Source organism: Corapipo altera, unplaced genomic scaffold, assembly GCF_003945725.1.
Source record: "Corapipo altera isolate COAL_440 unplaced genomic scaffold, ASM394572v1 23, whole genome shotgun sequence".
Lineage (NCBI taxonomy): Eukaryota > Metazoa > Chordata > Aves > Passeriformes > Pipridae > Corapipo > Corapipo altera.
In genome coordinates, this window is record NW_020884878.1 from 18,567,895 (window position 1) to 18,584,850 (window position 16,956).

General features: G+C 46.2%; 1 protein-coding gene across 1 annotated transcript in view; it reads right to left on the bottom strand.

The window, feature by feature from the left end:
- Positions 1-1,904: 1,904 nt before the first annotated feature.
- The window catches only part of FLVCR2 (feline leukemia virus subgroup C cellular receptor family member 2), a 29,315-nt gene continuing 14,263 nt past the window's right edge, over positions 1,905-16,956 (bottom strand). Inside the window, 8 exon segments of the mRNA XM_027637671.1 lie at positions 1,905-2,187; positions 2,190-2,205; positions 2,841-2,896; positions 3,316-3,427; positions 3,910-4,015; positions 4,442-4,552; positions 11,254-11,357; positions 12,140-12,207. Coding sequence (XP_027493472.1) covers positions 2,102-2,187; positions 2,190-2,205; positions 2,841-2,896; positions 3,316-3,427; positions 3,910-4,015; positions 4,442-4,552; positions 11,254-11,357; positions 12,140-12,207 — 659 coding nt within the window. The 3' untranslated portion in view covers positions 1,905-2,101.

Sequence of the window (16,956 nt, forward strand, 5' to 3'; positions counted from 1 at the left end):
TAAAGCATACCACCCCAAGCAAGAGCTGAGCAAATGCCAAGTGCCACTGAGATTCACAGACCAGCAAGCACAGAGCTTTAAAATTTTCAGGCATTCTTATACCAAATGGCACGAACCCAATGACTCTCTTATTGCTAGATGGTTTTAAACTTCCTTCTTGAAGTTGGCCATGCACCCCGGCTGTGATCAAAGCCCACTCTCTACGGGGTTCCTTTTATCACCTCCAGCCAAGAAACTGGACTGTAAAAGTAATGTCAAAGAAGAGTCTGCCAGTGTCTGCACCTCCTCTCCCCAAGAACTGACTGACAATTCAGTTCTCCATTTAATCCAGCATCAGGCTTTGCCTCGCTGCACCTATTTGAATCTCTATGACTCTATCTGACATGAGTCTGGTGGGATCTGCACTATGTCCTTGGATGCTGTCTTGTCTTTCCTCTCAGATGAGTACCTGAGAAGGCCAGAAAGATTCTTGATACTCTATGGCCATTGCTGTCACCCCAGAAGTGCCATTGGCTTGGTGCCTGTGCCACCCCGTGAGTGTTCAGAGAAGTAGATAAGTGCAATTCTCCTACCTTGGTGTATAAACTAGTGAGCAGGAGTGGGAATTGATGGGTTACAGTTACAAGCTACAGTCCCATAATCCATGATCTGATTGCTGCCTTGGAGTCTCTGTAACAACAGTCACAAGTCACCATCCCTGAAAATATGGAGGTAAGTAGGGAAGGAAATGAAAGTGGGACAAAATAAGAAAGAGAAACAGGTAAAGGAAAAAACCAGTAAAATCACCCAAGCATGTGTAAGGCAGCTATGCCACATAGAAAAGCTCCAATACCTTACTCCCTCAGAACTCTCCACAAAAGCAGCACACAATGCCAAAGCCCAGCTTGCTGATCCCTGGCTGAGCCATCCATTTAAGTGCCAAACACCAGATTCAGCCTACCTTCAGTTGGTTGAGCACTTGTGGTTGATTGTTAAGCTTGAGAAGTAGCTAGGTGAGCTCAGCCATGTGGAAGCCACATTTGGGACTGTGGAGTGTGTCCATCATGACTTCCTCAAAGCATGAGTCTCAGGGGAAGGAGTTTTGACTGTCTGAGACCTGTTACCTCACACACATCCCTCTGGTTCTTTCTACTCTCAGTTCTGGAGGCTTTTAGGATTACAAAAATGACACCTGTGCCACCTTTGCTCTGGTCTCAATGCTCTCCCCCCTCCAGCAGCAAGCTCTTACAATAGTATTTAGACTGAAAAGATTTATACTAAAAATGGCTTAAGCAAAAACGTACAATTTGTCTGGTGAGAGAAATGTCTGACAAATAGAAAGGACCTTAGTACTAGTAGGCATCACCTTCACTGCTAAATGACCTTGGGTCCTTTCCTGGGCCTTCCACATACATGTTATGAATTAATTCACCATGCCACCAGCACCTCTCATTACAGCCCTGCTGCCTTAGGGCTTGCAGAGGATGGTTTGGCCTTACAATTCATCTTCTGCCTTTGATTTCAGAACAGTTAATGGAAGGATACAAGCAATTGGGTGTGTATCAAAACAGACTGGTCTTTACTCCAGCTCAACTTAGCTAAGTGTGTTCCAGTTAGCTGCATTCACACCAGGATTCTGGGAGAGCAGTTGTCTTCTAGCTTGGTCCTGTAGACCATGATGCTCACCACTGCTAAAATCAACCAAAGTTGTAAGCCTCAGAGCAGAAAAATAAGAAGAAATAATGTTTAAGTTATTACAGTGGGGGGGGGGACTCCTATATCCAAATTGGATAAGTTGTACAGCCTTTTTTCATCCAACTAGTCTAGAATTATAGGTACAAGAACTACTCAAGGTAGCATGAACTCCCTTACCCTACCCTCTGCATTTGTGCTCAGATAGTTCAGTAAAAACAAAACCAAAATACAAATCAAAAAGCATGTATTTTGTAATTGAAAATCCACCTTCCTGATCAGCTGGTCAGAGAAGACCTGCTTCTTGGACCTTCTGGTCTTTCTCCAGACTGGACTGGTTAGATTCTCTGGACGAGGGCAGCACTGTCTTCTGAATAGAGCTGACTCCAGCCGGCAGAGAACTGAGATTTACACACTTTGCTAGTCATGGTCACTGACGGCTTCCTGAACATTGAGTGGATCTCTCTGATAACGTCGCAGAAGAGGAGCCCGGAGGAATAAGGAAAATTGCCTCAACCAGTCCCCTCCCTTTCCCTGCAGAAAGAGCTTCTAAAAGTATGTGTGCAATTAGTTCACTAGAGGCCCCCTCCCACATGCAAACAGCTGCATTTATTGCACAGCATGTCACAGGGACATCATACCCCGAGTTCTGGTGAGCAGATATGAACTAGTAGCCTTGTCCTCAGCACTCTGCAAAGTGGAAGGAGCCAGGCTGCTCAAGCCCTCATTTGGGCTTTGTAGCCCAGCTTCCTCCAGTCACATATACTGAACCCCACTTGGCAGCTGATGGCAAGGAACAAGAATAACCCTAGGGGCCTAGAATAATAGTTAATCAGCTCTAAAAAAGGGCAAAGCACTGAAGGGCTCAACACATTTTCAGGGGAGAGAAGTGAGCACAGCACTGCCCTACATCTGGCTCTAGCCAATACAAAAATGTGTGAAGCCCTGCAGACTCCCAGAGGACCAGAGCCTATAGATTCTGCGTGACATTAACAGTGAGCAAACACAGGCCTCAGCAGCTGGATGTGCTGGAATTACATCCACCTGTCTCAAAATGCCAACAAGGAGCTTCCCCACAAGCCAGACCCTTTGCTAGAAAGGAGAGAGGTTGCGTGTTGACCTGAGCTAGTAACAGGGACACAGCAGGGGTTGAAGGGGGGTTTACTCACTGTGTGTTCATTTTCCAAATTGGCCTGTTGTCTTCGAAGATCAGCCTTAATGAATGCTGGAACAGAGGGAGGAAGAGAGATATGAAGGCAGTTAAGTCACCATGCAGAGACCAAATCAATTTCCCCAGGATTCAAAGGAGTAGCAGAAGCCTCTTCCCTTATGTTATGGTGAGCAAGGGAAACCATTCTCCTGGATGAGGCTGAGAGCACTTCTGAAACAAGCAGGATACAGATTCCTTATTGCAGCATGCAGGAGGTGCAACCTTGAAACCCAACCAGCAGCCATAGCAAGAAGCCTTGGATCTTCTTTTTAACACAGATCAGATGCTTAAAGAAGAACAACAGCATTGCTACAGGACTGCTGTGTGGGTTCTGGCCTTACCTGCAGACACCACAGCACACAAAAGCCCTTCAACTCATATGCCAAGCTCAAGGGGAAAAGTCAGAGCAGAAGAACACTAAAAATTTTAATTACCTGTCATAACGGTCCCCAGGAACAGGAAGGAACAAAGAAAGAGGTTTCCTGCCTTCGTTCCAAAGTGATCCATGATTTGCCCTTGGCCAATGGTGAAAGCAATACCAAAAATCTACAAACAAACAAAGCCAGTGTCCAGCTGTACCCCTATTATAAAGCAGCCCAAACAGCTTCCCAGCTTTACCAAAGTGTCAGAGCACACAGGCCAGCCAAACAGTTGCCCTAGTGAGGCTAAAGTTCAGTTATAAACACATCCAGAGGCACATCCTTGCAGCTGATGGGATGACAAATGACCCTTAAGGTTGGAATCCCATCTCTCACTGGAGAAGAGCCAGGTCCTAGGCTGTTAGAAGCAATGTTGGAAAAGGCAAGGGCGACTGGCATCCTGATGGATTTTCTTAAATAGAAACAGAATGTTTCTGTTTTCCACTAGAGAAATGCTATGGGGAACATAAATCAAAAAGCCAGGTCTCAAGGTGCTTAGATCTACAGTACATGACACTAATAATGGATAAGAAATAGAAGTCAAGGCTTGGAACTACAATTTAATCTTTGCCTAAAAAGAGGCAACCAAAGGGAAAACAGCACACTTACCTGTGCTGAGACATTAAGGAGCCCTGATGATGTTCCTTCTGATTCTGGGTATGTCAACTCTGCAGCAAACTCAAAGCCCAGGGGAAGGTATCCTGTCATGAAAAAACTGTAAAGAAGCACACAGAAAGGAAGACTCAGCAACCGTCAGAAGGAAGACTGAAGAGGCAGACTATGGCCCATAGCTCTAAGGCACATCACCCCCAGCACAGTCAAACAGCCACTTAGGCAGACATGCTTTTCATTCTTGTCCATTGGTCACCTATTGGGCTGCGGTATCCCTGGCTTTCCAAATGTTTCCACTTGATTGCCTGGAACAATTAAGGCAGATGCAGCTGAGCAGGGTCACAATAACGTCCCTGACTCTAATGAAACACATACAAGTGAGAGATGGGAAAAGCAGATAATTTTTTCCTTAAACCATGCAGGAGCCATGCACACGCTATGTCTCTCCCCAGTCCCTCCTGCACCATCAGCTTGGCCTCCCTGCTCATCCCCTAGCATGTCGAGGAAAGCAGCCTGCACATGAACTTACCCCAGCGTGCCAGCAGTCACAAAGACCACCCAGAGATGGCCTAGGCTCAGAGTGAAGGTGTAGATTATCATTCCCACTAGAGACATGATATAGACGACTAGGGTTGTCTGTCTGCAAGAAAAAGCAGTCAGGTTTTTATTTAATCCAGTCCTCCTTTTTGCCCACAGATCTTGGTATAGCTTGTAGCACATGGTTAAAAAAAAAAATTTAAAAAAAGTTGTACAGCTCTCTCGCCACTCCTACCAGAGACAGAGGAACTGGACTGACAGAGAGCATGAAAGGACCTGTGCACACAGCAGGGCAGTAGAAGGAAAATCCTACCATGGGCTGACAGGTGCTTTGTCATGTCCTGTACATGCCACTTGACGGGGAGAACAAAAGCCAAATAAAACAACCACTAATCTTTCTTGGACACCAGTTGAACACACAGGAGCCAAGGAGATGGAGCCCTCTCAAGCAGGAAAAGCAAAAGAAAGAGATGTCAACACTGCTACAGTCTTATGGCCATATATTTTTCAGTGCTGTCCAAAACAGCTTCATTGCTGCTCCCTTCTGTTGTTTAAACTGCCTGCTGTATTTGGAGAGGTGATGTGCAAGCCAGGTTGCCCTCACAGCCTCATCCTCAAGCCACGGGATAGTGCTAGTTCCACAGCCAACTGCAGCTGAGCAGCTCTTGTCTCTGTGCAGAGGAGACAAAGAGACCTTGTGCTCAGGAAGCATGCCAGGCAGATCCTGGGAACAGCCAAACCTGCAGCCAGGCCACGTGAGGATCATCAGTGGACTCAGTACTGTGAGACACATGCAGCAGTCCAGGCCAGCTTTAGAAGATCCAAAACGTTTAGCAATTGTCATCCCTGACTAAACAACAAGGAAAGCCTTCCCACATCAAAAAGACCAAGGCTCTTTTTAGTACAAGAGGCAGCTAGTAACTCTTCATAGTACATAGTTTTTAGGAGGGAAAGGAGGGAAAGGAGTATCCTTTACCTGACTCAAATTCCACCAGGATTTTGATAGTTGAACAGATATCAGAGTTAATAAAACCTTTTCACCATTGTCTTTTAGGAAGAAGTTAAAGGTATAACCATGAGCTGCTTGTTTACTTTCAACCAAACTTTAGTCTTAATCCATCAAAGAATGTGTTTGATACCAGTTCCTAGAATTCTACTGAAGAAACTAAAACTCAGACTATTTTCACTTTTCCTTTTTAATGCAAATGACCACTGCAAAAAATCCAACCCCAAGTGGGCAGCCAGTATTATAATGGGTAATAAAATTTTTCCAGTACACTGAATTACTACAGATAAATCCAGACTGTTCTAGCTAAGGTTCTGTCCTCCCTCACTGCTGCAATGACTGCAGTCAGTGTGGTCATACTCATATGTCAATTCTTATCCAAATACAGGCCTTAGAAGCTAATTTCAGGCTTCAGCTATCGATCCATACTTACAAAGGTTCACCAGACACATTTAATGTATTGAAAGGCTAAACGTTTTGCTGTGACAAGTAATGTTGTTGTGTATCAAAGGAGTAGTTAAATCCCTTAACCTCCGAAATACGTTCTTTCCAATGTTTTCAGAGGAAAAAAGCCATCTGTGAAGGCGAAATAAAGGGATGGCTTACTTCTGTTATAATTCACTGCAGAGAGCTGCTACATGGTTGGCACACAGCCTGGAGGCTGCAGAAGAAGAGCTAAAAGATTGACTGAGCAATTAGAGAGCAGTTCCAGAAAGTCAAAGAGATAAAAGTAAAAGCCTTTTTCTGCTCAATACAGGGTCCTCAGATATCTCTCGTGAGTTCTTATGTCTCCCAAGCCTTAAAAAGCAGCCATGGAGAAAAGAGATGATTGGGAAAAGACCTCAAAGCTAGAATTAGAGCTCTGTGCTTGGGCTACACAGACCAAGCTTGAACTGGGTGCTCCTTCCATAAACAGGAGTCTCCAAACTACACAGCAGTAGTAAAATACACAGCAGTGCTAAAATACAGTGCAGGCCTCCAAGAGGTGGCCGTGGCCCTAAGAAGTTTAGTTGCTGCCAGCAGCGACACTCAGCTGGGGTTTTGGTGGGTTTTTTTTCTCCCCACAGCCCATTTTTGGCTCAGTGCACAGGTCTTAGGATAGTCACACAGCATCTCACTCAGTTTCCTAAGCTTATGATTCAAGTATTCCATGTGACTTGTATCTGATTCTGTATCATGACAGTTGCCAAGAGTTGCATTTTGCCCGTCATCTCCAAGCAAAGGTGATGAACAAGATAGTGACCAGATGTGGTTGGGACTTTGTTTCATATTGATGCTATGTCATTAGTCAAGGTGCAAGAAAGAAGTTCCCAGAACATGCAGTGCACCACTGAGAACTAGAGCAGGCAGGCTCACAGAAGCAGACAGCTCTTGAAAGTGTTCTCCACTGAAACTGCAGAAGTAAACAGGGGGGGGCACAACACAGCAAACTGATCTTGCCATGGGTACCTCATCTAGTGTACATTTAGCTGGATCTAGGGGACTAGAGTTTTCCTCACTGACCTTCCTGAATCATTAGGCTGCAGAAAGATAAAATGTATCAACAGACCCTTGTGAAAAAACAAGACCACAGCCTTGAGTGCTGTGGGAATCACAGACATTGAAGTGCCCTGAGGCCACTCGCCTGAGCGCTGCCTGCTCAGGACAGCCGCCCACAGGAGATGAACAGACAGCCCTGGATGCATCTCCCGCTGCAGGAAACAGCCTTAAACACACAAGCAGACTTCTGCTGGACCAGACTTTAGCAAGACCTTGCTCCCCCGAGCATACCACTGATGACAAAAAAGGAGATTTAGTACTCAACAGTCCAAGCAAGACCCAAAAATTTTAAGAGGGTTTAACTGAAATACTGGCAGACACTGGTGAACAGGGAAACAAAGAAATCACTGGGGAAAGACAGTGAGGCAGGGTGTTTCTCAGGAAGCGGCCTTTGTCACTAGAAGACAAGAATGCTCTGTGGCTCTGGGGGCACTAGGACATGAGAAGAATGCCAGTTTAGCTTAATAAGCCTCTTATCATAGCCATAAATCTTATGGGAGAGAGAAAAGTACAAAGGAGAAGCAGATTCACAGAGGACATTGGCACTGCATTCTGGTGTTTTCAGCAACCTGTTCTCATGATGGCTTCATAGGGACTCATTATTACTGTCTGGAAAACTGACAGCCTACTTACCAGGCTGCCTAGTGCAGTGTGTACAAGTTAGGAAGTTAGGCATCCTGCTACATCACCTTAGGAAAGCTGGGGTTAATCCAGCTCTGTGCTCTGGGGTTTGGGAATGAAGCCCTGTGCACCCATGTGGAAGCATTGCTCCAAAGGCACTGGTGCCAAGTCTCTGTGGCAGTCAGAGGAAGATCTGTGAAGGAGCCAACATGCTTGTCACTTAGATGAACCTAACTGGCCCTGACACTCATCTGCCCTCCCAGTCACATTCCCTACCCTTCTGAAGAGGCAAATTAAAGAGCTCACGCAAGGGACTGTGAGAAAAGAGAGACCTTGGGGGAAAAAAGCCAGACAGGGCCAGCATGAGCAGGGAACAGGACTGAAATGAAGAACACAACTCCTGCTGTTCAGTCAGCTCCAGAGGAAGCCTCAGAATATGCAACGGGCATGGCCCAGCCCAGCCTTGTCTCAGAGGGTCACTTGGACGAGGAAAGCCAAAGTGACAGGACCAGACTCACAGGGGACTGACTGCAGCTGCGAAAACAAGTCAAGCAACATCTGAAGCAACAAATGAACAAGCTCAGGGAGGGAGGGGGTAGAGGTAACAGCCACGTGCAACAGTTTTAGCTGCTCACTGGGATGTTGTGTGCAGCTCCAGAATGCTCTGCTGTACAGACTGAGATGACAGATGGCCTCCACAGGCTTTGCCATGAGGACAGCACATTCCAGGCTGCGCAAGACCCTGAACAAAGGCCTTGTCCCTGTGCTTCCAGAAGACTCTCATTGCTGAAGACACTGAGGTGTCAAATGCTGGAGCAGAGACGAATTGAGAAGGCTGGTTTCGTTTTCACCACCCCCTTATCCTTTAGCACTTGGTTTTATGCCACTTTCTTCCTGTATAAAGGTCACAAAAATGGACAGCCTTGGTAAATTGTTTATATAAAACATATGGCAGGACAGGGCAAAGACATAAGCACTACATAAGGACTAACCTGGGAAAGGGCTACAACAAGAAGGCTCAAATTGCTGGTCAGGCTGGGCTGAGAGAGATCATTCACCTTTCAGTGGAAGAGATCCAAGTGCCCCATTCTCCATTATCTAAGTCTTTCCTCCCTCCCTCACATTTTAATGCACTTCGGACCTGTACAGATCTAAGTTTAAAACACCACTTGGGGTCCTCTGCCTTGTCAATGGAGAGAGATGGATATTTCTGACATCTTGCCTTATAGAGATGCAGCAATGAAAGCAGAGAGTGCTGACTGCAACCAGCTGGATGTGAGGCCATGGAAACACTGCACTTAAAACCAAAGCATGGCCAAAGAGAAGTGATGATTAATTCAGTCCCCAAATACCTCATTTCAAGTCAGACTCCCCTACAAATAGCAATACACCCAGTAGTCCCCAGGTGTCACAACACCATCCCTCCTCTGAGCCAGGAACCTGAAGGATGCACATGGAGCCCCATTTAACTTTATGTCAAAACTTTAAGTCTTTTCCTAAATTATTCAATGATTCTAAAACATGTTCTTTTGAAGAGGTGGGCTGCTCTTAACAAGCCATACCACCAGAAACAACCCTAGTTCTGGCACTGCTCACTCATCACTACGTAACTAATGTATTTATTTTTATTGACCAAATTTGTGCCTGCTAATTCCAAAAGCAAGAATGGTGCAGGGGCTGCTGCAGGGATTTGCCTGACAAATAAGAGCAAGAATGAAAGGCCATTTGGTGCTCAAGCATGGCAGATGGGGAAAGCCTGACTTAGCACAGCTTCACCCTTTCAAGGAACTGCTGATGGTACAGTAAAGATCAAACACACATGTAGAGCTCTGCAATTCCTTTTGTTATTAACCTTCCTCTGCTCCCCTCAATCACAGCTGGATCCCATTCATTTGCTTCCCTCTCTCTCCAAGCTGACTAAAAAAAGGACTTGATATCTCTTCTTCCTGATTTTCATGTGCTTACCACTTCATTCTTGACACTATCTCAGCAACAGAGGGAAGGGGGAGGGTACCTACCTAGAACATCTGGCATCTTGACAGTTTTTTTAAATAGACTTTTAAATGGGGCTAAATAAAGACTCTGTAGCACTCCGAAAAAAAAATTGCTAGTTTCACGGAATTCCATTTTGTGGGCTGCAGTGGAGAACAAATTCTTAGTAGTGTTTTTCCTCACCTAAGGCTAAATCTATCCCCAGATAGTCCCTGGGGTCTGTAGGATAAATTCCATGGGTGGCATAGTCCTATTTTTCTGCACTGTCAGCCAGCTCTGCCTACTTACGTGGTCCCTCCATGGAAGCAGGGGACATGGAACAAATACAGGATTTGTGGATTTTTCCCCTCACCCATTCTGCCAGATTTCAAGTCCCAGCTCTGCCTGGTGAGTGACAAAGCTCTTCAGGCTTCTGTGACGCAACCTACCCTCACTTACGGAGAATCAGGAAGATCATCCAGTCCCAGTTGAGGCTACCTTACCACTAGCCCTGGGCTGGAAAGAGACACAAGTTACATTGAATGGTTAGCTAGTGCAGTTCTAACAGTTCCAACAGTTGTGCTTCTATGTCCCAGGACTGACAAATGAGAACTCAGTGCCACACAACCATCTAGAAACAGCAACAATCAACCTGCCGGTCTTTGTGTTAGTCATCTAGTCCTCTTTCCTATGACCCAGGAGTTCTCACCAACCATTCTTTCTCATTAGAGAAGCCAATTTTCTATGTATTTTTGATCCCTGTAGTCTACAGCTTGGGCCAGAAGCCACTTCAGAAGTTGCAAACCCACAGCTAGCCAGATTAATCTAAGCTGTCTACAATGAGAATGTGCTCTTCTGGACCAAGACACCAGGTAGGATAATGGCAGTAGGACTGACCCAGACTGAAAAGCTGCTGCAAAGAAAAGAACTCCAAAACTGCCTTCAACTGCCTTCACCAGCACATCACCAGTAAAGCCCCGTCTCACCAGCCTGCTCAGACAACAGGTTATAGCACAGTTCTCAAAGACAGCAGAGAAACCAAAAAGCTGATTACATGGACACCAGTGTAAGACATGAGAGGCTCTCTACATCCCCTGGGATATCTTACAGAGGTCTGCCAATGAGATCTGAGTGCCTGAGGACTGGGAGCTGCAGGACAAGCAAAGACTTAACCGTCTCTTTGCATATGGCAGGGTATGATGGCCAGACCTGCCTTCCCAACCCACCAGGCAGCAAACCCAGAATAATCCACCAGCAATCCCAATAACCCTTATGGCTGCCCTAAATACAGCAACGCACCCTCACACAATGCCTCTGGGCACTGGATTCAATGTGCCTTTTATTAAGCTGGACAAAGATTCACAGAAGCTGGTTTGTAAGGGCTGAGAAATGGTCTGGTACTATCTTGATTCTACTTGTGCCAAGAACTCTCTCATCCCTGACAAAGCAGCTGCTGGGCCACCTCACCCTCTCCCTATGTTTCCCTAAGGCCACTGTATGGGCCCAATACAGACTAACACACAGTTCCAAACTTCACTTCAGACTAACTGCATTTTGAAGAACCATATTTTTCCCTACAAATCCTCCCAAAGATTCTGCCCCCAGACTCGTACAGTTTGGGGGAAGAGCACAGTCACCAGGGACACAGAGGCAAACAAGGGACTTACTTGTAGGTTTTGGTTCTGTCCAACCAGATGCCGGAGATCAGAGCCCCAACCGTCCCCGACACTATAATGGTGAGTCCAATCCTGCCAGCATTCACCTCCTCCCCCTGTGATGAGACACACACACACTCACACAAATGCAGGAGCTAAGTCATAGCCAACAAAAAGCAAAATGTAGAAAACCCAGAGAGGAAGAGACATCAAAGTTAGCCTCCCTACATGTTTTCTGCTGGTAACACAATAACCAGAAGGACCCTTTGCAAGAACACTTTTGGGCCCACTATGAGCCAGTGCATTCTGGTCCAGTAAGAAAAGTAGTTTGGCACTTCTCTCTGAGCCAGCCCAGAGAAAAAGGTGTGCACTGGCCAGCATGAACAGATACTCTCAGAGGAGTTAGCATAAACCCTATGAAGCTTGCTCTCTGGTGTTAGGATTTGGGCCAGATTGACTAGGAAATATTAGGACCTACTATAAGGCAGCACAGAAAGGAGCTCTCTGGCATACAGCACCAGCAGTAAGCTCTCCAGTAGCTCAGGTACTGAAGCACTCCACTCTTCTGCCACCAGAGCACCAGTGTGGGCAGCCCCCTGGAACAGATGTCCTAGCAGAAATCGTAGTCAGGAACAAGGGGAGTCAGTTGCTGGAAGATTTTCTCAGAAGTAAACACTTTCATTCAGGGTGCAAAGGAGCTGTCTTTGCTAGAGCTCACTAGTTTTTGCATGGGGTGGTGTAAAGAGAAAAAGGAACCAATGCTCTCTTTCCAGCCAGCCAGCGTGTGCCAGAGCCAGCCAGAAGTGCTGTAACATTGCATTTCTCACAGACTCTCCTTTGGCAGCCAGTGCTAGACAACAGCAAACATCAGAGGGCCACGAGGGTTGGATACACTTACTGGGTAGTGGTGGATCACCATGCGGTTCAGCAGAGTGGACAGGGCGTAGAAACAACCTACATTCAGACCTAAGAGGGGGATAAAAATGCAACACATTCAGAGCCTGCTACTCTCCTGCTGGGTTGTGGAAGGGTAGAAAAGCAGAGAGAGGAATCTTTGGGAGCATCAATCCAGTACAAGGCTGCAGAGTCTCAGGAGACTTAGCCAGAGTGGCTAGACATAGAATACTGAAAGAAATGCAGACATTCAGGCCTCAGCATGCAGGAGGAAGCACCCTGCAGTTTCAGGATGGTTCTTACCTTAGCAGCTAGAGGAAGGGCTGTGCACATTTCTGGTACTGAAAGGTCTTGAAAGCCCCTCATGGGGTCTCAACCCTTCCTCACATCCAGATCCATCTTTAGCACTGGAGTTTTCTCCTTTCCCCCCAGCCAAGTCAGAATACTAGAAAAACACCTGCCTCAGCATCACACCTTTAACAAGGACCTGGGATTCAATTAACAACAGTGTCATTGACCTGAGCATTTTCCTTCCAGAGAAGAGCCTGACAGCATTCTCCCTGCTGACAGCCAGTAAAAAAATATTCTCTCCAAGCCAAGAAACAGCAGAAGGCAAGCAGAAACAGAGCCGATGGTGAAGCACAGACAGCACTACCCCCAGGCACCTGCTATGTGTGTGTCTGCATGGGAAAATCTTGCATTTTAAAAGATATCACTGAGGCCTGAAAAAAAACCAACCGTGAAAGTAATTGTATTTCTGAAAGGGAAGTTAGATTAACTGTTACAGACATCGGCCAGCTGGTGAAGGTTTCTCAGTATCACCCAAGGTGAGAATGAAACTGTTGGGGTGATACTGGTCAAACCCCGTTCAGACACACTGCTTCAGCTTACATGCAACTCTCTTTGGTTAAATGCCTTCTCAAAAGGGCACAAAATCCAAGCGCTTTGCTAAGTGTAGGCAAGAACATACACATGTGCACTGAATCAGCAGTACTGCAATGGCTACACTCTCACCTTGGGTGATACTGAGAAACCTTCACCAGGTGGATGAGGTCTGTAACAGTCAGCACAACTTTCTTCTCAGAAAGTCATTTACATTTGCAGCTAGTTTCTCTTCAAGGCTTCAGTGATCCTGAAGTAGGGGGGTGGGATGGGGGACACAGATTTCACCACTGCAGCTCACACATCTATGGGCTCCATAAGGAGGCATGGTTTTAAAAAGTCTGGCATAGGTTCCTGAAATCCTCACAGAACAGATATGTGTCAAGTTGCCACTTCCTACTTTTCCTCTTTCAGCCTCAGCTAAAAGCAGAAAGTCACAATACATGATACAGAAGTGCAGTCTAGCAGGCAGAGCATTGACACAGGGGACAAACCCCTGAGCTCCCCTAACCCTGAAGTCCTCTAGCTCCCCTGATCCTTAAGTACTCAGCAATCCTGCGCCTAGCCCAGTCTTCCACTAAACACTGAATACCTGTTGCACTGCACAGCTCATGGAGCACTGTGAGGAGCCACAAGATTGGCAGCTGGGATTGGCAGCTGAAGGGGACATCACACTTCCTTTACACACCATCTCTGACAACATTACAATTGATTGTGAGGGTGGTGAGGGACTGGAACAGATTGCCCAAAGAAGTTGTGGATGCCCCATCCCTGGAAGTGTTCAAGGCCACAACAGACGGGGCTCTGAGCAATCCAGTCTAGTAGAAGGTGTCCCTGTTCACAGCATCGGGGTTAGAACTAGATGATTGTTAAGGTCCCTTCCAACCCAAACCATCCTATGATTAAGCAAAGGTCAATCCCCAGTTTTATGGCACACACAACAGATGAAAACTCTCATTCAAGTGATCCTAAATAAGCCAAGTGCCTGTGACAATGCTTCCTGCTCCAAAACCACGTGTCAGAAGGTTACAGGAGAGGCTAGTAAGTTGAGTGACATGCTCTTCAGGCAGGCGGAATCTAGCCAATGCTTTCCAAGAGTTACTCGAGAAGGCTGGAAACTCCAGCAGAGCCAGCAGCCAGAGATGGGGGAGAACAGTAGGAGATCTCACAGCAAGGAGGCGCCCTCTAGCCTTGAAAGCTGTCTCTTTGCAACACTTTGCCATAGCAAAACAGTTCTAGAGACCCTAATTCAGCTTCATCTTATCTCCACCTCTGGATCACCCCACTCATTAGGAGACATCACAAACTGCAGTGCCAGGACATGGGAGTATGGCAGATCAGCACAGTCCCTTTGCTACTTCACTTCAAAGCTGGGCATGAACACAGACCAATTTGTGCACCTCTACTTCTCACCCAGCCAAGAGGACAGCAGCCTTGTGAAAATAGACAGATGCTGTTCTGGTAGTTGATGCTGTCAGTACAAAAGCTTCACAGCAGCTCTGTGATGCATATGATTTCCAAGACTGAGAAGGGCCCCTGCTTCCAAGCTGGGCAGAAAGTAATGCAGAGCTGGCAGCAACACTTGGCACCACAGTCAGGCAAAATATTCTAAGAATCAAGACAGTGTGCCAAATTTGCATATGCGAGGGTTGGCAAAAGCTGTAGGCACTTTATATGTCACAGCTGCTCCGTGAAGTTTCACCGAGAATTACAGCTGTTTGAATGCCCATAAAACAGGCAACGGTTGTTTCCAACAGGGCAGTGACCATTTGCCCATGCAGATGAGGAAAATCAGAACTAGTAGCTGGGAGCAGGACATCTGAAGGTCCAGCCCCACCTGATTCATTAGCTAGTTACCATAGTTTGCTTGTAACGTGCTGTAGAATAGCATTTTTGAGACCTCACAGTGTCTCCTCTATTTTATAGAGGCCAGAATGGGGAAGTTTATTGCCTATGGCTCCAAAAGGAGCCCTTATTAAGCCTCAGACCAGAACCCAGGTCTTCCGTAGGTAAGCAGCCTATTGCTTACATGCCAGACTCCTGGTTTTCTTGTCTTCACCCATGTAAGCCTCCAGGACAATGGTTCCTTATGCAGATCTTGCTGCCCTGCCTCCTCCTCACTGCCCCATCACCTTTCCAAACCTTGATGCTTTGAGACTGTCTCACCACTCCCACTTTACCAGCCTTTCCCACCCTTTCCTGCCTACTGTCTCCCAGTAGCAACATGCTCTCAAATGCAGAGCCCAACTCAATAAACTCAGATATTTCTTAATGTCCATTCCATGTTATGCCTCAGCTTCATGGAAGCAATGTCAGCAGCCTTGGGGAAAAGGCTATCTGAGGGCTTTCCTCAAAAACAGTTCACTAGTACTGACACAGAGGCAGTGGCACCAATGTTTCCAGCACTGCAAGTCTTACCACAGGAAAGGGGTTGACAGCTGCTAGTAATATCAAGACCTTAGAGGTCTGCAGACCTGTTCTGACCTGGCGTCATGGAAGGGTCCCCATTCTTTCTACAGCCAGGGGAGATGAAAAAGCAGCAAGTATCCCCCTCCCTCCCCTGGCATACGCTATGTTAACACAAAAGCTGAGAGGCTGCAGGTATCTTTGTGCTAGCTAGGCAGGATGATTCAGTTGCACTTATGTGGCTGCAGATGTCTTAAATCTTGGCCAACATAACTTTTGACTTAAGTAGGAAAAACTGTCCCCATTTTAAAGCCAGAGAAGTTTAAAAAAAAGTTTCACTGCATAGTTCTCTCTCTGAGCAACAGTCACCATCTCAAGTCAAGCTGTAGATTGACATGACGCTGACACAAAGAGGAACAGAATAAATGCACAGACCAGCAGGAAGAAAAAATAAATTATGAGCCACTGAAACAGCTTTTCCACATTGTTTGTGACTGTCGGAAGGGAATTATCCTTCTAAACATGCTCTTCTGTACTGAGACCCCTCCTCTCTCCTCTAGGACTTGTTTACGCCTATTAAAATAAATGCTTTCACCTTCTCTTTCCCTGAAGCCTAACTGTGTACTGTGCAGATGACACAATCCAACTTTAGACACAGTCTGCCTGACAGTTTTTTCTGTCTTCACTTTCTGAGAGGGCATTGTGTGCTATGGGGGAAAAAAAGAAAAGCCAAAACAAACAGCTGCAATGCAAACCAGTGGAGTTTAAGAGCAATCTCAGAGGGGCATTTCTAAAAGTCTATTGCACTGAGAAGGAAAGAAGCATATAATTCAACAACCCCAAAGACCATTAGCACCCTCAGAAGGTACAAAGCCACTGTCTCATTCTCTCCAACCTGGTTACTCATCCGCCAGGTCCTTCAGATACAATTGCTGGCATAATGGTAGAACTTTCAGCAATATTTAACTTTCTACCTGAGGAGCTTCCATAGCAAGATGGTAGGAAGAGTAAGGACACAACTCCCTGCAGACTAGCTGGCTACAGTATAACTTATTATGCAGCCAGGCAGAGACTACAATGGCCTTTCTGCTAAAGAGAAAAACGCTGTTCCATATGCCAATTCAGCATCAGGGAATAGATTCAACACAGCACATTGCCCTCAGAGAAACAGACTGAGACTGCTAAAGAGAAGCAAGCAGCAAATTCAGAGTGCCAGGACAGATGGCATAAGAAGATGTTCTCCAGCCTTTTCTTCTATTTGTTTCATAGGGACTGCCTAGGAAGCTGACGAAGTCTGCACATCTGCATAGTCCACATGACCTCTACTGGGATGCCCGGCAGTCATACCCTTGCCTTGGGAAATGACTTTCACTCAGTGCTGTGACGTGCAATTAGACACTCCAATATATTTCTTAGGTAAGCACTTAGATTGGCTCATTGTAAGAACTAAGTGACTAGGAAAAAAGAACAGGTTAAGGAAAAAAGAACAGGATAAGGAAGAAAGAACAGGATAAGGAAGAAAGAACAGGATAA